Below are 22,696 nucleotides of genomic sequence, written 5' to 3'. Positions count from 1 at the left end.
TGAGAGCCTGTCCCAAACACCAATGAGGAAAAAAAAAAAAAAAAAAGCCAACCAGAGCTTTTACCACCACGGAAGGTTACTCCCTGACTGCAAAATGGGAACTGTTGAACCTCTGCAGACTTATTATTTGGTGATTTTTTTTGTTTGTTTATTTGGTTGGTTCTTTTGTTTTTTGAGACAGGGTTTCTCTGTGTAACCCAGGGAACCCGGCTGGCCTTGTACTCAGAGGTACCCCTATGCCTCTGCCTCCCAGATGGGGTCTCATTAGCTTAGTCTGGCCTCAGGCTTACTCTGTAGCCTTAACTCCGGATCCTCCCACCTCCACCTCCTGAATACCGGGTTGACAGGTGTATGCTGTCATCTCCCGCCATGGATCCCGGGGCTTCCTACAGGCCAGGTCAGTGCCTCCTCCCCAACAGAGTCCAGCCCTGCTCCTCCTGAGACATTTTTAAAGTGCTATTTTATTCTATGTGTTTGAAACATTTGCTTGTTCGTAGTCTGTGTACCACATGCGTGTCTGGTGCCTCACGGAGGCCAGAAGATGGGAGTCCGGTCCCCTGGAACCGAGTTATGGGTGATGGCTGTGAGCCACCGTGCGGGTGCTGGAAACTGAACCCAGGTCCTCTGGGAGAGCAGCTGATGTTACACTTAACCCCTGAGCCATCTCTCCAGCACCTTAGCCTGATTTTTACCTTTTCTTTGGAGATGAGGTCCTCACTACGTAGCCCAGTCCAGCCTTAAATGCTCCATCCTCCTGCCTCTGCTACTGAACTTCGGGGTGTCAAGCGTGTCCACCACAACTAGTTCCGTAGGTGCTGGGGTAGACCTCGGAGCTTTGTACGTGTTAGCGGAGCGCTCTACCCAGTGGGCGCTGCTCTGTATTAAAGTATTAATACACAGTATTAAAGCTGTTAGTCCCTTCACGTCTTGCTCCTCAAGTGCCTGCTTTGGTGGCCTCCACCCTTCTCATTGTCGCCCAACCCGAACAGCACCACCTCCTCAGCCGCTGCCCAGGGCGGCCTCGGTGCCCTGCCGTGCACATCTGCCAGGCTACCTGGTGCAATATTTGAGCCGTCCAGCAGGTTTTTCCTCTCAGCCTGCTCCAGGGGCCCTGAGCTGTTCTGTCCCCACCTCGTCTGGGCTGGGCACTCGTAGGCTCACTCACTCGGCTGGCGCGCCTCTGCCAGGCACAAGACGCGTGCACCGATTCCAGAGCAAAGATGTCCAGCATCTTTGCCTACCAGAGCTCTGAGGTGGATTGGTGCGAGAGTAATTTCCAGCACTCGGAACTGGTGGCTGAGTTCTACAATACGGTAAGGCCCTGGGCAGGGGCTCTGGCCAGGGTGGGATGGGAAAGGCTTACCAAATGTTGGATTAAGACACAGCTCCTCCGCAGGGAATCTTGTTTGAGCAGTTGGCTGTCTCAGCTTGTATCCATTCATTCATTCGTCGTCATGTAGAACTGAGATCAATGTAGGTTTTTAGACTCACTTCTGAGGAATGGTGCTGTGATGGTGGGTGCATTGGCAGCCTTTGGAACTCCCAGAGGAGGCTCTTGGAGTCAGTGAGGTTGAACCTAGGTAGACTTTCTGGGGGAAGTAAGGATGCCTGTCCTTTTATCTGCAATACTCCAGCCAAGGATGTTCAACGCATCCCCCTTTCCCCCTTCCATGATCCTATTTGAACCACTGCGATTTTTACCTTCCTATACCTGCTGACACACAGCACTGGGCATACTAAGCTCTCAGTCTTCATACACAGCGACAGTGTTGGAGAAACTTGAAAGATGCAGGCAGATAGAGGAGGCGACACGAGCTTGCTGTCACTGCCTGGAAGACAGCTGCTTAACCACAGCAAGCATCATCACTTCCCTTCTCTGGAGACAGGTTCTGGAACATGCAGCCCGGGCTAGCTGCCACGCGTGTCCTCTGGCGTTTGGATGCGAACGCTGGGACTGGAAGCCCGCACCCACCACACCCAATGCTAGCTTTTACTCAGCGCTTGCTGTGTGTACATCGTACAGACCTTTCACCTCCACAATCTCACTTGATCCACACAGCCTTGTGGGGAGACGCGGAGACTCCAACAGGTGCTCCAGGGGACCAAGATAGCTGGAAACTAGCTTAGTACCTAAAACTAGACTTTGAGCTTCAGCTTGGCAGATACAAGGCACACTTCTGTGTGTGCATGTGTGTGTGTGCGTGCATGTGTGTGTTTCTGTGTGCGTCTGTGTGTTTCCTTGCAACAAAATGCAGAAATGGCTGATAAGATGGTTTGGGATAAAAACCAACAACCTGAATTCAATCTCTGGGGCTGACATGCTGGAAGGAGAGAATCAAAAGTTGTCATGTGACCTCTGCCCTGCCTGGAACCCCCCAGGGAGGAGCTGGGGCATGGTCAATGTGGAGCCCCTGCCTAGAATCCCCCAGTAAGGGGCTGGGGGCGTGGTCATGGTGGAGCCCCGCCTAGAATCCCTCAGTGAGGGGCTGGGGGCGTGGTCATGGTGGAGCCCCGCCTAGAATCCCCCAGTGAGGGGTTGGGGGCATGGTCAGGGTGTAGCCCCGCCTAGAATCCCCAATAAGGGGCTTGTGTCTGTGTGGTCCGTCCATGGTTCTCGTTACCACCTAGTGTTTAGACCAGTTTGAAACTGGTTAGACCATTTGGGAGAGGCAGGAGAGAACTGGGTTTCTACAGTTACTCTTTCTGCTCTCCCAGACGCCCTTATGGCCCAGAAATTCTCTAGTCATCTCAGTCCACTGTGGTGGGTCCCCAATAAAAGGTCCCTAGCGTGTACTGAGTCAAGTTTGGCTGGGCCCCGGCCTCTCATCTCCAAATGCCCATCGTGCAGCCCCCTCAGCAGCCCTAGTGGGCAGCAGCGCCCATCACATCTGGTCACCACACAGCCCAGGACAGGGAGACCTCACACCCTCAGCCACTGGGACATTTTCACACGCAGTCCGGAAATGAGAATGAAACGTTCCTCAGTATGAATCCATTTGGTTCTTTGGTTTTGTCTGGGGCTCACTCTGTAGCCCAGACAGCGATCTCGAGATCCACATCCATTCCATCAGAACTCAGCCTCCCAAGTGCTATCAAAGGCGCCTGCCATCACACCTGACCTTATTTTTAATTTTTCCTAATACATCTTATTTATCCATGTATTTATTCTGTCTCTGCACGCTCGTCTGTGTGGAGGTTGGGGGACCAGAGAGACCTAACTGGTGAGAGTTTCTGGCTGTGCGAACTGGGTCTTTTTCCAGGGTTTATTTCCACTGCACCAAGGCAGAGAGCCCTGAGGGATATGTAAATGAGCCTGGATAAGGTTGTAAGCAATAAAACTTTATTGGCAGAAGCAGGGTGTGGTGATGTCCCATGCCTGCCAACCTCATGAAGCTGAGAGGTGGGAAGATTGCCAAGAGCTAAGCCACCATGGCCTGGGTGGTGACTTCCAATCTAGCCTGGACTACTGGATGCAGCTGTCAAAAGGACAGGGTGGAAACTGAAGGGAAGGGAAGGAAGGAAAGAAAACCAATCACAGTGTGCCTATCATCCCAGTGCTTCAGAGACTGAGGCAGGGGGATTATCCCCAAGAGTGCCTCAGCTACATGGTGAGTTGAAGGCCAGCCTGGCTACAGGAGACACTGTCAAAAAAGAGAAAAATAAGTGTGTTTGTTTCTTTGTTTTGGAGACATAGTTTCTCATTACCGCCCTGCCTATCCAGGAACTCACTCTGTAGACCAGGATGGCCTCAAACTCACAGAGATACGCCTGCCTCTACCTCCCAAGTGCTGGGATTAAAGGCGTGCACCACCACCACCCAGATACAAGTTTGTTCTTAGTGTATGTGGGCTATCCCCTTCTTGTTGCTCCATGTTGGCATACAGTACATAGACTGTAGGAACCATGGTCCAGCCTTGGCTAGTCATTGCACCCTGACAATTAGTTTTAGCATGAGAAACCATCTCAGCAGACAGGATTTTTTTTTTTAAATATTTATTTATTTATTATGTATACAATATTGTCTGTGTATATGCCTGCAGGCCAGAAGAGGGCACCAGACCCCATTACAGATGGTTGTGAGCCACCATGTGGTTGCTGGGAATTGAACTCAGGACCTTTGGAAGAACAGGCAATGCTCTTAACCACTGAGCCATCTCTCCAGCCCAGCAGACAGGATTTATAAACTTAGAAAGCAATTCAGGCCGTCGAGTCACACTGCCTATACACATAGATGGGAACAGGTGATGGAGGCTGTGACCACGTGAATGCATGTCTGCAGCTGGCGTGATCTGAGTGTGGCAGTCAGCTCAGGGACTGGGTGGAAACTGAAGGGACGGAGAGCCATTGAGGAACGACACCCGAGGTTGTCCCTTGTCTTAGTTAGGGTTTCTGTTGCCGCAAAGAGTCACCATGACCACGGCAACTCTTTTTTTTTTTAAATTTTTATTTATTCATTATGTATACAATATTCTGTCTGTGTGTATGCCTGCAGGCCAGAAGAGGGCACCAGACCTCTTTACAGATGGTTGTGAGCCACCATGTGGTTGCTGGCAATTGAACTCAGGACCTTTGGAAGAGCAGGCAATGCTCTTAACCACTGAGCCATCTCTCCAGCCCGACCACGGCAATTCTTATAAAGGAAAGTATCTAATTGGGGCTGGCTTACAGTTTCAGAGGTTTAGTCCATTGTCATCCTGGGAAGAGCAGGGTGACATGCGGGTAGACACGGTGCTGGAAAAGGAGCTGAGAGATCTATGTCGTGATCAGTGGGTAGCAGGAGACTGAGATATACTAGGCCTAACTTTAGCCTTTGAGACCTCCACAGGACACGCTTCCTCCACTAAGGCCACACCTCTTAATAGCGCTACTCTCTATGGGGCTATAAATCCCGATTCCATTCAAACCTCCACTGATACACACACATGGACAAAATAAAACAAGCGAATCACCAGAAGGCTCTCCAGGAAAAAGTGGAGTACATTTACAGTGATCTCCTGAGCCACAGCCCAGAGTAGGAGAAGGTGGCTTTGCGAATGAATCACCTGCACTTGTCACAGGGTCTGGCTCATAGCCCAGGCTAGTCTAACTCAAAATTCTCCTGCCTCAGTTTCCCATTTGCTGGAATAACAGGCAATGCCACTGCACTGGTCTTCTCTTTTTTCTTTTCTTTTTTTTTTCTGCGGGGGGCGGGAGAGTGGTGTTCCTCACAGGGTTTCTCTGAGAGCTCTGGCTGTCTTGGAACTCACTTTGTAGACCAGGCTGGCCTTGAACTTATAGAGAACTGCCTGCCTCTGCCTCTCAAGTGTTGGTATTAAAGGTGTGTGCCACCACTGCTCAGCTTTCTTGTCTATTATTATTATTATTATTATTTTTGGTTTTCCAAAACAGGGTTTCTCTGTAGTTTTGGAGCCTGTCCTGGAACTAGCTCTTGTTGACCCAGGTTGGCCTCGAACTCACAGCAATCCGCCTATCTCTGCCTCCCGAGTGCTAGGATTAAAGGCGTGCACCACCACTGCCCGGCCTTCTTGTCTATTCTTAATAATTTTTTTCTTTAGACAAGGTCTCTCTACATAGCACTGGCTGTCCTGAAACATACTATGTAGACCATGCTGCCCTGAAACTCACCAAGAACCTCCTGCCTCTACATCCAGAGCTCCAGAATTAAAGGAGCACGCCACCATTCCCACTGAACAAACTTTTAAATTACACGTTGCAAAGACTTATTTTGGCCAGGAATGGTAACCAAGCTTTTAATCCCAGTGCTCCAAAACCAGGCAGGATCTCTGTGAGTTCAAGGCTAGCCTCGTCTACATTGCATGTTCTAGAACAGCCAAGGCTATATTAAGAGACCCTGTCTCAAAGTAACCAAAAACTTCTTTAAAATTTTAAATTATGCATATGTGTGTGGGTGTGGGGGGGTACGTGCATGTGCGTGTGGGTGCCCTCAGAAGTGTGTGTGTGTGTGTGTGTGTGTGTGTGTGTGTCAGGACAAGCGGAAGATACACTACACAGAAGCCGGGTGTGTGGCCGAGGTTCCAGGCACCTGACTGCTAACTGAGGAAAGGGGTAATAGAAATGGAAATGGCAGCACCAGGAAATCAGGATGGGAGTGAAAATGGTCTGAGACCACGGTGCCCAGGAGAAGGGCGCCTGGCTGGTGGTGTGGAAGAAATTAGAGACCAGGTTGTATGCGGACGGAACCAGGGCCAAGCCAGAAGCAAGGAGCCATGGACCCTCCTTGAGGGGTGGGCGTCACAGCACGACATTGGCTGGGGTACCTGGATGATGCATGTCCGTGGGCTGAAGGAACCAAGTAGACCTGTGGGAAGGCCCAGGAGAGCTGGCTGCAGTGGGGTGGAGGGCGACCTACACTTTGCCCCTGTTTGCACTGGCCGGCTGGCTTTGGGTTTGCCAAATGCTTGGAGTTTCAAGGCTCCCAGGCTCCCAGGAACTATATTTATTTACTTACCTGCACATGTGTGTTTGTTTGTCTATGTGTCTGTGTATCTGTGTGGGTGTGTGCTATATGTGTCCAGGAGCCTTGAGAAAAAGGCACTGGCTGACTCGTGCTGGACTTACAGGCGCTCGTGAACTGTCTGATGTGGGTGCTGGGAACTGAACTTGGCTCCTACAAGCAGAGCAAGTGCTCCGAATTGCTGAGGTGTCCTCTCTCCAGCCCCAAGGGGGCTGGGAAGATACATGGGAATCATACAGCCCAAGCACACACAAGGAGGTAGGAGCAAGCAGGAGCTGGGGGCCAGGGCAGAGCGCTGGAAGGGCCATGGACTGCCATCCACCATTCCCTGCCCATGTCGTCCTCAGAGCTAGCTCACTGTCGGTCACTTCTGGCTCGTCCTTGAGCGCTGTGTACCAAGGCTGGGAGTCTAGCCCTCTCTGGTCTACTATCGGCAGCCTCTGCTTTCCTGCTTCTCCACTGGTAGAGTAAGGATGGCTAAATACAGGTTAGTTCAGACAAAGAGACAGATATGGAAATGGGCACACCCACAGTATTCCCTGGCAGATAAGAGGCCAGAATTACATAATTGCTAGTGAAGGGTGTGTGCCCCAATCCAAAGAGATAGACTTCTCTGGAGTGTGTGTGGTTGTGTGTGCATGTGCGTGTGTGTGTGTGTGTGTGTATGTGTGTGTGTGTGTGTGTGTGTGTGCGTATGTGTGTAAGCCAGAAGTCAATGTCAGGTGAGGTCCAGCTTGCTATTTATTTATTTAGGTTTATTAGAGACAGGGTCTCATTTTGTGAATTCCACCTGTCTTGGAACTCACTACGTAGACCATGCTGGCCTTGAACTCATAGGAATCTGTCTGCCTCTACCTCCCTAGTGCTGGGACTAAAGGTGTGTGCCACGGAACCTGGGTCCTCTGGGAGAATGGCTAGTGCTCTAACCCCTTAGTCATCTCTCCAGCCCCTATCTGGCAGGATGATGGCGTCCACCTTTAATCCCAGCACTCAGGAGGCAGAAGCAGGTGGATCTCTGAGTTTGAGGTCAGTCTGGTCTACAGAGTTTGCAGGACAGCCAGGGCTATACAGAAAAATCCTGTCTCAAAAAAGAAAACCAAACCAAATAAAAAAAAACAAATGAAAAGAAGAGGAAAAAAACAAAGAAAGAAAAGAGTTTGAACTCACAAGGCGCATACTTGCTTACTGTGCCATCTTCCCAGCCTCTAGTTCTCTGTAAGTTGGTGGCCTCTGCCCTGCTAGGCTCTTGGGGTGGATAGAGACATCCAGGTAAATGGGACAATAGTCTCTTCATTTCCTTCTTCACCAGCCAAGGAAGGAAGAAGCTGCCAGCGTCTTCTAGGCTCTGGGACATAGAGGGGACCAAAACAGATAGAAAACCTTCCCCGGGTGGATGTGGTGTTTTAGAAGGGCAGAGAGACATTGCTGCTGTCAAGGGGATCAAGAAGTCAGGCCAGGATCCTGGATGGGAGAGTTGAACTTTTCCATTCTCTGTCAATGACTGAACGAATGAACTGTTGTTTTGAGTTAGGCCTTGTGTAGCTCAGGCCAGCCTCTGAATGACCTTGAACTTCTGATCCTCATTCCTGCACCACAGCCAGGCTGACACCACTGGATCTAACCAGGCAGTGTTGGTGAAAGTCGTTAGTCCTGGCACTCGGAGACAAAGGCAGGGAGATCTCTGTGAGTTTTAAGACAACCACGGCTACACAGAGAGACTCTGTCTCAACAGAACAAAACACAAGGAAGTACAGACAGGAGTGAACGAGCCTTTATAGCTCGTGGTGTGTTGAAGCATTGGATAAAACTTGAGACTGTGCAGCAAGAGGGCTTGGCAGGAAAGGGGCTTGTAGCTAAGCGTGATGACTTGAGTTTGATCCTCGGGACCCATGTGGTGAAAGGAAAGGACTGACTTCCATAGTTTGCTCACTGACTCCACAGGTATGTCATGTAACCTCTTACCCCAATAAGCAAATAAATGAAAAAATAATTGAAGCTATTTCCACAGCAAACATGATTGTAATTACCACTGACATTTATTAATCCTATCTAATGCAGTATATTTAACTGTAACCCTCATAAAACGCCTTTGAAGTAGCTACTCTTTTCCACCCTCTGTTTTGCTACATAGCCTGGGCTGGCTTAGAACTGGTTATCCTCCAGCTTCAGGTGCTGAGTCCTGAGATAAGAGACTCTTTCCACATTCTAACAAGAGGGAAATAAAGGCTCAGAGAGACTTAGCTACTTTCCCAGGGTCACACAGCAAAACACTGCACAGGAGCCCGGTTGAAAGCCCTTCTTGCTTAACTGGGCAGGGAGGTTGCCTGATTACCACCACGTGGACAGTAATTCCTACAGTAAGTCTTGTCCTGAAGCAGGTGCTGCCTCCAGGTACTCCACCCCAACCCACAACCCAGGCAGGCAGTGAATGGCAGCGAGCGATCCTGGAACAGGGGGTAGAGGACAGGTGAGTCTGTGAGAGCCAGAACGTAGGACAAGGGTGTCAAAGTGATTCCTGCAGACAGTTCCTGACTCGGGACACCCAACAGGTTTTCCCTACCACCTCTCCCCGCCTCCTTCAGAGGCACAAGAAGTAGGGTTGATTACAGTGATTGTTTATTGGCTTACAGTACACTGGGTATGAAACCTATGACCTCTTCAAAGCCAGGAGCTCTAGACTGAACAACACACCTGTCTCCTCATTGGGGGAATTCTAGGCGTGGTTCCACCTCTGACCACACCCCCAGCCCTCTAACTGGGGGATTCTAGGCGGGATTCCACCCCTGGCCACACCCTCAGTCCCTCATTGGATTCTAGGTGGATACTCCACCTCTGACCACACCCCCAGCCCTCTAACTGGGGGATTCTAGGCGGGGCTCCACCCCTGGCCACACCCCCAGCCCTCTAACTGGGGGATTCTAGGCGGGGCTCCACCTCTGACCACACCCCCAGCCCTCTAACTGGGGGATTCTAGGCGGGGCTCCACCCCTGGCCACACCCTCAGTCCCTCATTGGATTCTAGGTGGGTACTCCACCTCTGAGAGGTGTCCATCTTCTATTGTTACCTAGTCCAAGCTACTTTTATTTTTCTGGGGTCTTTTTGTTTCTTTCTCTCTTTCTCTCTCTCTCTCCCTCCTCTTTTTAAACTACTAAGTCATTGTAGCTGTACTTGTTTGTCAGTTTGACACAAGCTTGGGTCATCTGTGAAGAAGAAACTTCAGCTGAGAAAATTCCTTCCTCAGATTAGTCTGGGAGCAAGCTGTGGGGTTTTGTCTTCATCAAAGATTGATGGGGAGGGCCCAGCCCACTGTGGGAGGTGCTGTGCCTGGGCTGGTGGTCCTGGATTCTATAAGAAAACAGGCTGAACAACCCAGGGCGAGCAAGCCAGTAAGCAGCACCCTTCATGGCCTTTGCGTCAGCTCCTGCCCCTAGGTTCCTGTCTAGCAGTCCTGCCCCAGCGTCTGTTCATGATGGTCTGCGACGATGATATAAGCTGTCTACCCTCCAGGCTGCGTCACTCATGGTATAGCTCATCACAGCAGAGAAAGCAGGCTGACGAGAAACAGGCCTGGAACCCTGGCTGCCTCACAGGGATCTGCCGGCGTCTGCTGCTCAGGCTGCGGCTAAAGTCATGCTCTACCTCACCCAGTCTTGTTTATTTTTTTAGCTTTTATTTAAAAGAATTTTTAGGCCGGGCGATGGTGGCGCATGCCTTTAATCCCAGCACTCGGGAGGCAGAGGCAGGTGGATCTCTGTGAGTTCGAGACCAGCCTGGTCTACAAAGCTAGTTCCAGGACAGGCTCCAAAGCCACAGAGAAACCCTGTCTCGAAAAACCAAAAAAAAAAATTTAGGGGGGCTGGAGAGATGGTTTAGTGGCTAAGAGCATTGCCTGCTCTTCCAAAGGTCCTGAGTTCAATTCCCGGCAACCACATGGTGGCTCACAACCATCTGGAATGAGGTCTGGTGCCCTCTTCTGGCCTGCAGACATACAACATAGACAGAATATTGTATACATAATAAATAAATAAATATTTTTAAAAAAAGAATTTTTAAATTTAAATGTGTTTTGATCATAATCTTCCCCTCTAAATTCTTCCAGATCCTCTCCTCCTTCCTACTCATCCACCTTTAAGTTCCTTCTCAAAAAACAATTAAAACAAAAACAGCAACAAAAACACCAGAGGTGGGCTGGAGAGATGGCTCAGAGGTTAAGATCACTGACTGCTCTTCCAAAGGTCCTGAGTTCATTTCCCAGCACCCACATGGTGGCTCACAACCATCTGTAATGAGATCTGATACCCTGTTCTGGCCTGCAGGTGTACATGCAGGCAGAATACTGTATACATAATAAATAAATAAAACATTAAAAAAAGAAAGAAAGAAAACATTTAAAAAAACCCACCAGAGGTGGTGGTGTATGCCTTTAATCCCAGGAGGCAGGTCTCTGAGTTCAAGGCCAGCCAGGTCTACAGAGTTCCAAGACAGCCAAGGCTACACAGAGAAAATTTATCTTGAAAAAAACCAAACAATCAAACAATTAAAAAGATAAAACAAAAATTGTCACAAGAAGTTGGACAAGACAAACCAACAGAAGGAAAAGAGCCCAAGAGCAGGCACAAGAATCAGAGACCTACATGTTCACACACTCAGGAGTCTTGTATAAACACTAAGCTAACAGCTGTAACGTGTATGCAGGGTCATGTATGCAGGGTCCTGTGCTTGCTGCTGCAGTCTCTGTGAGTTCATGGAAGCCTTGCTTAGCTCTCCTGGTGTCCTCCAACACCCCTGGCTCTCCCCCTTTCTGCCTCCTCTTCCGTGCGGTTCCCTGAGTCCTGAGGGGCAAGGATTTGATGGAGACATCGCATTTAGAGCTGTGTGTTCCAAGCTCTCTCTGCATGATGTCTCAGCCTTAGCTCTTGGTAGCAGATGTCAATTATCTGGTGTAACAGGTTCCACGTAACACTTTCATACATATACAGCATGTTCTGACCAAAGCCCTTCATCCTCGCTTGCCCTCCCCCCACTCCTGTGGGTCCCCTTCCTCTTCCCAACCAGTCCCCTTCATCTTCAGATCTTTTTTCTCTTATCTTGTAACCTACCTGTTTGCATGAGCATGGGTATATTTTTAAAAACCATACCTATTTGTGTGTGTGTGTCTGTGCATGTGTGTGCACATGCACATGCCACAGTGTGCATGTGACTGGCAGAGGGCAGTTTATGGGAGTCGCTTCTCTCATTCTACCATGTGGGCTCCAGGGATCAAACTCAGGTCATCAGCAAGCAATGTTTGGCAGCAAGCACCTTTAGCCATCGCACTGGCCTGAGGTCTATATCACAGATCACATGTAGACACTGGAGAATATATATATTTGTGAATGTGTGCGTGCACTCATGTGTACGGATGTGGGACACACAGGCCATGGCATGCGTGTGCAGGTCAGGTGACAGCCCTGGGTGTCAGTCCTTGCTGTCCACCTCCCTTAGAGGTGCCTCTCTTGGTTGTTTGCCTCTGAGCTGAGCACACCAGGCTGGTGGGCTTCTGGTGCTTCTCCAGTCTCTGTCTCTTGCCACTCAGTAAGAGACCTGGATTCCACTGCCTATCTAGGTTTGCATGGGTTCTGGGGATTTGAACCCAGGTCTACATGCATGGCACTTCACCCACTAAACTGTCTCTGGGGCTGCCTTTCATCTTGGTCTCTTGTGCCGGCTTCTGGAGTAGCTGGGCTCACAGGCAGTTCCAGAGCCGCCAAGTGTTCTTTTATGTTTATTTTATTTTTATTTTATGTGCTTTGGTGTTTTGCCTGCATGTGTGTCTGTGTGATGGTGTTGGATCCCTTGGAACTGGAGTTACAGACAGTTGTGAGCTGCCCTATGGGGGTCACGAGTTGAACCTGGGTCCTCTGGGAGAGCAGCCAGTGCTCTTAACTGCTAACTGGCAAGTGCTCTTGACTAGACAGAAACTGTAGCCACGGAGGCCAGTAAGTCCTGGAGCCTTTGAGTCAGCAACGTGAAGGGGGACTGTGTCTATTTCACAGATCAGATGTGGGTGCTGGGGAACCAGTTACCATTCTAAAGCCTCATGGCTAGTCAGCAAGGTAGCAGGGATTAAAGTCCATGCCACTTAGACCCAAAGTGTGGGGATCAGAGGAAGCCCTAAGACTGTGTGTGATTGACATGACCACAGCTGTGTCAAGGACCCCGATGCCTCACATCCAAGGAAGCAGCAAAGCCTCCTGTGGTGAGACTCAGGGAACCAGTGGAGCCAGCTGCTGGTCCAAGTGTGGATGCTGACTGTGTGCAAAAACAAGCCATCTCAACTCCCTCCTCAGAGATCGCCACAGCCTGAGATGGTCCCCTTACAGAGACTTCCCTGGGAACCAGGTGAACCACATCTCAGCTGTGTACCACAGCCCTGCCTCCTCCACCCGGACAAATAAAAAACGTGTGGAGTATCTTGGCTGTTGCTGATACATCTCCATCAGCGAGCATGGCCCATCTGGCCCCAACTTTTCTCTAAGTGTCTGTGTCTATGTCTTTTCTTGATTTACTCATTGTTGTGTGGAGTGGCGGGCTGTGTTCCCACTCGGCTCCTGCACGGCTAGCTTTATACCCGAAATAACAACACACAAATTGTATTCTTTTGTTTTTGTTTTTGTTTTTCGAGACAGGGTTTCTCTGCGGCTTTGGAGCCTGTCCTGGAACTAGCTCTTGTAGACCAGGCTGGTCTCGAACTCACAGAGATCCACCTGCTTCTGCCTCCCGAGTGCTGGGATTAAAGGTGTGCGCCACCATCGCCCGGCACAAACTGTATTCTTTTAAACATTGCCTGGCCCATTAGTTTTAGCCTCGTATTGACTAATTCTCGCATCTTGCTTTAACCCATATTTATTAATCTGTGTAGCACCACGAGGTGGTGGCTTACCGGGAAGGATCTTAACCTGTGTCTGTCTTGGACAGGAGAGCTATAGCGTCTGCCTCACTGCCTTCTTCCTCCCAGCATTCAGTTCTGTTTACTTCACCTACTTAATTTTCTGTCCTATCAAAGGGCCAAGGCAGTTCATTTATTAACCAATGAAAGTAACACATAGACAGATGACCCTCCTCCATCACCTCATGGCCCCCATCAAGTCTCCAGGAATAGTCTGTGCAGGACTCAGCACCCACACCTGTTAATTGTGACTCAATAAAACCTCCAGGGGCTGCAGAGATGGCTCAAGGGATAAACATACTCTTCAAGCAGATGGGCCTGAATTCAAATCTACAGCCCCTGCATAAAAAGCTGGGCATAGCTGAGCGTGCATAAAGCCCAAATTGCTTGGTTCAGTCAGGCATGGTGGCACCACCTGCCGTCCTGGCATTTGTGAGGTGGAGGCAGAAGGATCAAGAGTTCAAGGTCATTCTGGGCTCTCTCACAGCACTAGGAGAACACTGCTTCGTTCCTTCTTTATTAATTCACATGTGTGCACACATTCCCATGTGCCACAGCATGAAATATGGAGGCCAGAGGCTTGCTTTCATGAGTCAGTTTTCTTCCACCACATGCGGTCCTGGGATGGGATTAGGTGAACAGCCTTAGCGGCAATCATAAGCAGCATCACCCGCATGGCCCTCTTGCCGGCAGCCCATTTCTACCTTTCTGCATTTCTACTCACGCGGCAGGGCACATCTGTAACATCTGCCCTCAGGAGGCTGAGTCAGGATGCAGAGTGAGAAGGAAAGAAAGAGAGGGGAAATGGGAGAGAAGAGGAAAAGAGGGAAGTGGAGGGGAGGGACAGGAAGTGGAGAGAGAGAGTGAGAGCAACTCCCATACCTTTAGAAACACAAACAGGAAGCAACAGTTATGCCTGCATCTCATTGGTCAAAACCAAGACACATGGCTGTGTGTAGCTGCAAGGGAGCCGGACAAGTACTTTCGCTACAATAGAAGAAAGCAGAGACTCAGATCAGCATGGTTTAGGTGTTGTTAGTCTCTAGGATTTACCTTTTACATGACTAAGCCACAGCATATCACCATTTAGCCAAGAGGGAAGAAGAGAGGATGGCGGTGAGGAACTCATGTGGTTACCTATTGTGTTTCTGTGAGAAAATACTTAGCAAAAGCAATTTAAAAAGGAGTTTATTTTGGCTCTCAGGCTTTGTGGTTATGGAATGCATGCATGCTGGCAGGGCTGGCAGGTGACATCTGTGGGAGTCAGTTCTCCCTTCACTATGTGGGCTCCAGGAATCTAGTTCAGGTCATCAGGCTTGACAGCAAGCACCTTCATTGCTGAGCTCTTTCAGGCCCTCATGTCCCTTTTAGACAATGGTGGAATGTTAGTTTTGAGCCTGGGTAATGCCCCCATAGTCTTTAAATATCGTTTAGATAGCCTTCTCCTCTTCTCCTTAGACAAGATGGATGCTGTGCACAGGTATTGCTGAATTTACTTGTCTCTGACAGCTCTGGCTGTCCTGAAACTTGCTCTGTAGACTGGGCTGGTCTTGAACTCACAAATATCCACCTGCCTCTGCTGGGATTAAAGGCTTGTGCCACCACCGTCCAGTAAAGACAGGGACTTACAACATAGCTCAGGATGGCTTGAAACTCCTGGCATTCCTCCTGCCTCAGCTTCCAGATCTGTGAGATTACAGGCATGTATCACCACACTGAATTTTGGTTTTTGAAACAGGGTTTCACTGTGTAGCCCTGACATGTCTGGAACTCATTCTGTAGACCAGGCTGGCCTCAAACTCAGAGATCCACCTGCCTCTGCCTCTAGAGTGCTGGGATTAAAGGCGTGCGCCACCATGTCTGTCCTGAACATTTCTAATCCACTAAGGGAAAAATGAGGGAGAATATCTGCAAAAGATTTAGTGAGTCCTCAACACTACCCTCACTGAGTAAATGAAAGAACCAACAGAATAATGGCTGGAGTGAAGGAATGGACGGCAGGATCAGTGGGGAGCATGGTCAGAATAGAGCCCCTGCCTAGAATCCCCAGTGAAGGGGCTGGGGGCGTGGTCAGGTTGGAGCCCAGCCTAGAATCCCCCAGTGGGGGGGCTAGGGGCGTGGTCATGGTGGAGACCTACCTAGAATCCCCCAGTGAGAAGTTGAGGGCATGGTCGGGGTGGAGTTCTTTTTTAACAGTATGCCAAAGGTTCAGGATTCCATTAGAAACAATGATTTTTGTTTGTTTGTTGAGACAGTCTCAATGTGTAGCCCTGGCTGCCTGGGATTTTCTATATAGATGAAGCTGGCTTTGAATTCACAGAGATCAACCTATTTCTGCCTCCTGAATGTTAGGATCAAAGTCTAGGAATACTAATGAATAACATTTTTTTTAAATGAGGGGAAGGCTGGTTGGTGGCACACACCTTAAATCCCAACATTTGGGAGGCAGAGGCAGGTGGATCTCTGTGAGTTTGAGGCCAGCCTGGTCTACATAGCAAGTTCCAGGACAGCCATATCGTGAGACTCTGTTTTTAAAAAGTAGTAAACTAAAATCAGGAAAATGCTCTGGGAAGTTGATATTTGAGTGACAGACAAATCCAGGTTCTTTCCTGGACAGCCCGGATGATGGAATCGCCATGGGGGAGCTCTAGGTGGACTGGAGTCCCTGCTCTGTTCTCGTCTAACCAGCCTGCATCTTGCTTCTCCTGCAGTTCAGCAATGTGTTCTTCCTCATCTTTGGACCTATCATAATGTTCCTCATGCATCCTTATGCCCAGAAACGGACCTGGGCCATTTACGGTGTCTCGGTCCTCTTCATGGTCATAGGTATGTGTTGGTGTGTGAATTTGTGAAAGTGTTCTGGAAACAGTGCCCCTTCTTGACAGCCTCTGCTTGCTTCCGCCTCCCCACAGGTTTGTTCTCCATGTACTTCCACATGACACTCAGCTTTTTGGGGCAGCTGCTGGATGAAATTTCCATCCTGTGGTTGCTGGCTAGTGGCTACAGCGTGTGGATGCCCCGTTGCTACTTCCCGAAGTTCATCAAAGGAAACAGGTAGCGCACACGCGCCCTCTCTGGACCCCGTGTGACCGTCTCCCATCCCAGATCCTCCACTTGAGACCATTCGAGAGCGCTTCAAGTTCCTTCTCAACACCAGGCCACCTGAGAATTCTCCAAAGATCTTTCATGACTTTCCTGGGTTTCCACATACCTGTTCCTCTACCGCCAGAAAGGCAGGAAGTTTTTCCTAGTTTTAAGTCACCTGTGGGAAGGGGAATCCTAGGAACCCATGCCAAGGGTCCTCTACACCCAAAGAACCCTCGTAATCCTTACACTGATACCTGTTCCCCATCTTCTGAACTCTTCAAGCTTCCCTGAACCTCTCATCTGACATTTCCAGGCCCCTGAGTCCTCTGACTTCTTCCTCCCAGCTCACTCCAGGCTTTCTTTAGTTCTGGTCTGGTACCTCTGGGTTCTCTTGAATCTTGTCCTTCCTGAGCAGACCCGAGGGAACCCGGAGGTTCCTCCTGAGCCCAGCTGAACTCCTCAGAGTTCTGGGTTTGTAGAATCCATTTTGGCTGCCCAAGGTGACCTCGCTGAATCCTCCAGCACCTCTGGGACACCTGCCCATCCCTTCCCTCCCTCAGGTACTACTTCAGCTGCCTTGTAATTACGACCACTATCATCAGCACCTTCTTGACGTTTGTGAAGCCCACGATCAATGCATATGCGCTCAACAGCATCGCCATACACATTCTCTACATAGTGCACAAGGAGTACAAGAAGTGAGTGCGGGGGGGGGGGGCTGGAGGCGTGGTCATGGTGGAGCCCCGCCCAGAATCCCCAGTGATGGGATGGGGCATAGTCAGGGTGGAGCCCCAGCTTAGAATCTCTCAGTGAGGGGCTGGGTGCTCAAGTGTAAAGTCCCTGCTTAATATATAGTAGTATATGGGTTCTATTCCCAGCATCATTTTATTTTTTAAAAAAGCAATTAATTTTTATAGAACACAAGTGGTGGTTGTAGCTGCCTAGAAGGGTTTTGGTTCTGAACCCCTTTGGAGTCCTGTGCTCTTAGCGGTCATTGACTCCAGTCTCCTGCAGGGGGCGCCCATTCCCCATGATGACCCATTAACAGGACGGGTTCAGAGCAGTCAGTCTGTCTGCCTGAAACATTGTCTACCTAAAAACAGGCTTTATAGTCATTCATTCGTCTTATTTAAGTGCGTCACAGTGATGTGTGGAGGCCAGAGGTCAACGAGTGGGTCCTGCTCATCAGACTGGGGTTGTCAGGTTAGCGGCAAGCGCCTTCACCTGCGAGCCATCTCAGCCGCCCAGAGTGTCTTTTTTAAATTTAGCTTTGGGGTTTCACGGACTCAGTGCACCTGGACTGGCTGTGAAGCAGAGAAGGACTTTGACCTCCTGTTACTCCTTCCTTCTGGCCATACAGGTGTGCGGCACCACATTGGGCTCACAGCTCACCCCCTTTCCTTAAGACACATGTTCTTTTGGTTCTTTTTTTTGACACAGGGCCTCACTGCGTCTCCCTGGCTGCCCTGGAACTCTCTATGTAGACCAGACTTGCCTTGAACTCACAGAAATCCTCCTGCCTCTGCCTGCCCTTGTATTAAAGCAGAATTTAACTTTTTTTTGATAATTATAGTTCCCCTCCCTTGCCCCAAGTGCTGGGGATTGAACCTAGAACCTCTTTTTCTATTTTTCTTTCTTTTTTGGTTTTTTTGAGACAGGGTTTTTCTGTAGCTTTGGAGACTGTCCTGGAACCAGTTAGCTCTTGTAGACCAGGCTGGCCTCAAACTCACAGAGATCTGCCTGCCTCTGCCTCCTGAGTGCTAGGATTAAAGGCGTGCGCCACCATCCTCGGGTGAACCTAGAACCCTTACACACTAGCCAAGTTCTCTACCACTGAAATAGAGCCATGATAATTATGTTTTGTATTTGTAACTCATGCTGGGTCTTAGCAATTCAGGGCTATTCAATAGGACGAACTGAGAAACATTTCAAAAAAGGAGATTCTTTACAAAAAGAGAGGACAGAGTGAAGGAAATCCTGAGAGTGGGGCTGGATCCTTGTGGCCATAAGGGTAGCATCTCTGGGTATTGGGAGACTCGATGGTACTGGGGGACCGGGAAAGATGAGCAGCAGAAGTGCAGGATCCCGAGGCAGGAGAGTCATGAGTTCCAGGCCAGCCTGGGCTACATGGTGAGCTCAAGGGCAGCTTCACATCCATTGTGAGACCCAGCCTCAAAATGAAAATGTACACTAAATTCAACTAAACTAACTTGAATTGGTAATAGGTAATCCTCAGGATAGCACCACCTTGGCAGAGATTCTGGCCTCCAGCTGCTGGGACAGCTGGATTGAGAAGCCATAAGGAGGTGGCTAGGGAGAGTGTCCTTTTACAGGGCCCTGATCCGATCCTTCCAGTTCCTGCTGGGACTCCACATTGGCCAAGCCAACTAGAAATCATTGGCCAATCCCGGCAGAGGTCACTGGTCTACCATACTGTATACTATATAGTTCAACCATCTGGAAACCATTGGTAAATTCAACAGTGAACCATAGGCCAAGCCAACAGCGAACTATAGGTCAAGCCAACAGGGAATCCTAAGTCAAGTCAATAGGGAACCCTAAGTTAAGTCAACAGGGAACCCTAAGTCAAGCCAACAGGGAACCCTAAGTCAAACCAACAGCAAACCATAGGTCAAGACAACAGCAAACCATAGTACAAGCAGACAGTGAACTACATAGGCCAAGCCAACCACATAAAATAGGTCTAAGTGACTGTACCATAGGTTGAGCCAACTAAAATCTATAGGCCAAACCATCCAGAACTCCTAAGTGAAATTCCTATGAAGCATAGGTCACACACTGTAAACTACAGGTCAACCCAATTAGAAGCCATTGATCATGCCCAGAAACCACAGAGCAGCACATGTGAAGACTGTTAGTCAAGCCAGCTGGAAGTCATGACCCTATTGACTGGGATGGGATTCCCACAACCCCCTTCGAGAACACATTGTAAGTGACCTAAAGACCTCATCTAGGCTCCTATTCTGAAAGGTTCCGTCCCCTCCCTACAGAGTGGAGGCAAAGAAAGATCTTTTAATACAAGGGACTTTGTGGGACACCTCAGAGCCAACCTACAGCAAACCAGGTCCCTAGAAAACACTTCTGCTCCTTCCCTCTCCCAACCTATGAGATACATCTCTTGGATAGAGGAATTTCCCATCAGTCACTTAGGATACGGTGTTAATGCAAATGTACTCATCAAACCTCTCCTATATCTTACACCCACCCACCTATCCATTCACATGCCCATCCATCCATCCATCCACCTGCCCATCCATCCATCCATCATCCATCCATCCATCCATCCACCTGCCCATCCATCCATTCATCCATCCATCCATCCATCTACCCATCCAACCATCCATCCACATGCCCATCCATCCATCCAACCATCCATCCATCCATCCATTCATCTACCCATCCATTCATCCATCCATCTACCCATCCAACCATCCATCCATCCACTTATCCATCCACCTGCCCATCCATCCATCCATCCATCCATCCATCCATCCATCCACTTATCCATCCACCTGCCCATCCATCCACCTGCCCATCCATCCATCCATCCATCCATCCATCCATCTGCCCATCACCCATCCATCCACCTGTTCAATCATCCGTCCACCCAACCACACACCTATACATCCATCTTTCTGTCTATCTGTCCATCCATCCACCCACACACCCTTGACTCAGCCATTGTTTTTGTCCCCAGGACCAGCAATGGGGACCTTCGGCATCTGATTGAGATGTCTGTGATCTTATGGGCTGCTGCGCTGACCAGCTGGATAAGCGACCGTGTGCTTTGCAGTTTCTGGCAGCGGATCCACTTCTCCTACCTGCATAGCATTTGGTAAAGCACCCATTTTGGATCTGAAGACCCCCCGAGTCAGAGATAAGATGCCAGAATTTAGAGCAGAGGTCTGGGATGTAGGAGGGGAAGAGGAACAAGACCCAAAGACTGGGCTGTGGTGGTGGTGGCGAGAGGTTACACCTAGCAGTCTGGAACTATAGATACCACTCAGCATCCACAAGAATCCAAGAAGACTGGGCCGGGCCATCTCTTCATTTCTTACCACCCTTCCCTTACCCATAGGCATGTCCTCATAAGCATCACCTTCCCTTACGGTATCGTGACCATGGCCCTTTTGGATGCAAAGTACGAGATGCCAGGTCAAACCCTCAAAGTCCACTACTGGCCCCGGGATAGTTGGTTCATTGGGCTACCCTATGTGGAGATCCAGGACAACGACAAAAACTGCTGAGCCTTGGTGGGTTCTCCACTCTCCGACCAGCCACTCAGATGTCTGCGCTCTGAGGACAGAAGACGGGGACTTACTTCAGTTAGGACGCTTGTGGTTGCTTCTCCTTTCCCTCATCCACACTCCTTGTCCTGCTGTGGCCACAAGATGAATTTTCTTGTGGCTCAGAGTGCTAATTTGGTGACTGAGGGGTGGGGGATGCCTGGTGTGCTGCATGACTGGCCTGTGTCCTCCTTCAGCCTTGGAACCGCAGCTTCTCCACAGCCACGATGCGGTGGTGGGTGGGTAGGGTATGTGGCTGATACAGCACCTGCTTGAAGCACGGTGCTTGTTCTCTGGCATCTCACACATCTGGGACTATTTATGAATGTTATAGATTCAATGTGAGCATGACCGTGTTCTGGGAAGGTGGGAAGTATCCTAGAAAACATTCTAGGCTCCACCCCTAGGCGCAGGGATATGTACTCTGAGCCATTCACACCCAGGCCTTGGAGGCACACAAGAGCCGTGGGAGAGAACAGAGGGCCAACCTGAGTGACATCATGGAGCAGGATGTGTGAGAGGGGAGCATGGTGGCCATTCTAGGCACTTAGAAGGAAGGCTACTGAGCACAGTTGGTTTCCATGGTGACGAAGAGTACGGAGATAGACATACCTACATCTGACTTTCTGCTCCACAGTATTCAGCTTGGATAGTCATGAGGGTGTGGCCTTTCCTAGTGCAGATGTTCAAACACTGTTTCTAAATAAAATTTTCTTCCTCCTGGGGTTTTTGTTGATTAAAATTAGCTCATGTGTGTGAAGTATAACCTTGGGAATATCCATTCTCACACCCATCACCCATTCATCATCCATCCATCCATCCACCCACCCATCCATCCATCCATCCATCCACCCACCCATCCATCCACCTGAAGGCGTAAGTCACAAACAATGCCATACCAATTTGGGGTTATGATTATTAGGGTGGTATTTATTTAAAGGGGAAAAAACTTACAGATCACTGTCCCAGGCAACAGCCCTCTACGCAACCAGGAAAGGAGTCTAGTCGTCGGCAGAGCAGGAAGTGAAGAGAGAGAGGAGAGGGAAGTGGCCGCTTTTTTAAAGGGAGAGAAACCATGCCCCAATGGGCTGGTACCTCAGTGGTGATAGGCTGGAGGAGTGGGAGGACCTCCCGCAACATCCACCCACCCATCCACCTATCCATCCACCCATCCATCCACCCACCCACCCATCCATCCACCCACCCATCCACCCACCCACCCACCCATCCACCCACCCACCCATCCATCCATCCATCCATCCACCCACCCACCCATCCATCCATCATCCACCCATTCATCATCCATCCATCCACCCACCCACCCACCCACCTACCCATCCATTCACCTTCCTCCTTCCCTCTATTCCTCCCTCCCTTAATTCATCACCTACGTAAATTAAAGTTGCAAGTGTGGGTTGGTAAGAAGGCTCGGATGGCTTGTGGTCCAGTCTGACAAGCTGAATTTGATCCACAGAAGTGGCATGGAAAGAAACTCCTACAAGTTGTCTTCTGCCCTTCGCACATATGCTGTGGTTACACACATTGCGACCAGTGTAGTAGATTTACAGACAAAAATCCTAAAACGTAAAAGATGCAAATAAGGAGCTGGAGGCATTGGCTCAGCAATTAGAGCACTGGCTGCTCTTGCACAGGACCCAGTCTTGAGTCCCAGAACCCATTGAAAGCTCATAACTGTCAGTACCTCCAGTCCCAGGAGATCCAATGCACTCTTCTGGCCTTTACGGTCACTGCACACCTGAAGTGCAGACACCCATTCAAACAAACGTTCACATACATAAAATAAAGAAATCACAAATGAACTCTCCTGATTTTATTTTTAGTTCACTCTAATCTATAGGATGCCATCCTCTCTGTCCGACAGCAGACATAGAGCCCCC

At 49.6% G+C, this 22,696-nt stretch overlaps 1 protein-coding gene across 1 annotated transcript; it reads left to right on the top strand.

Moving 5' to 3' along the window:
• Positions 1-1,137: 1,137 nt before the first annotated feature.
• On the top strand, positions 1,138-21,603 carry Acer1 (alkaline ceramidase 1). Its single transcript, XM_041669649.1, has 6 exons — positions 1,138-1,313; positions 16,116-16,230; positions 16,317-16,458; positions 17,052-17,189; positions 20,210-20,347; positions 20,591-21,603. The coding sequence occupies exons 1-6, from the start codon at positions 1,221-1,223 to the stop codon at positions 20,757-20,759; spliced, it is 795 nt and encodes a 264-aa protein (XP_041525583.1). The 5' UTR covers positions 1,138-1,220; the 3' UTR covers positions 20,760-21,603.
• The last annotated feature ends 1,093 nt before the right edge of the window (positions 21,604-22,696 follow it).

This window comes from Microtus oregoni, unplaced genomic scaffold (genome assembly GCF_018167655.1).
Source record: "Microtus oregoni isolate MIOR12 unplaced genomic scaffold, Mior012 000019F_ref0000042, whole genome shotgun sequence".
NCBI lineage: Eukaryota > Metazoa > Chordata > Mammalia > Rodentia > Cricetidae > Microtus > Microtus oregoni.
This window is presented reverse-complemented; position numbering and strand designations above follow the sequence as displayed.

Bases quoted from the DNA above. Each gene is read 5' to 3' on its own strand.
- Acer1 (XM_041669649.1), top strand. From the start codon at position 1,221: ATGTCCAGCATCTTTGCCTACCAGAGCTCTGAGGTGGATTGGTGCGAG. The intron at 16,231-16,316 runs GTATGTGTTGGT...GCCTCCCCACAG, and splicing joins GGTCCTCTTCATGGTCATAG to GTTTGTTCTCCATGTACTTC. The intron at 20,348-20,590 runs GTAAAGCACCCA...CCTTACCCATAG, and splicing joins TCCTACCTGCATAGCATTTG to GCATGTCCTCATAAGCATCA.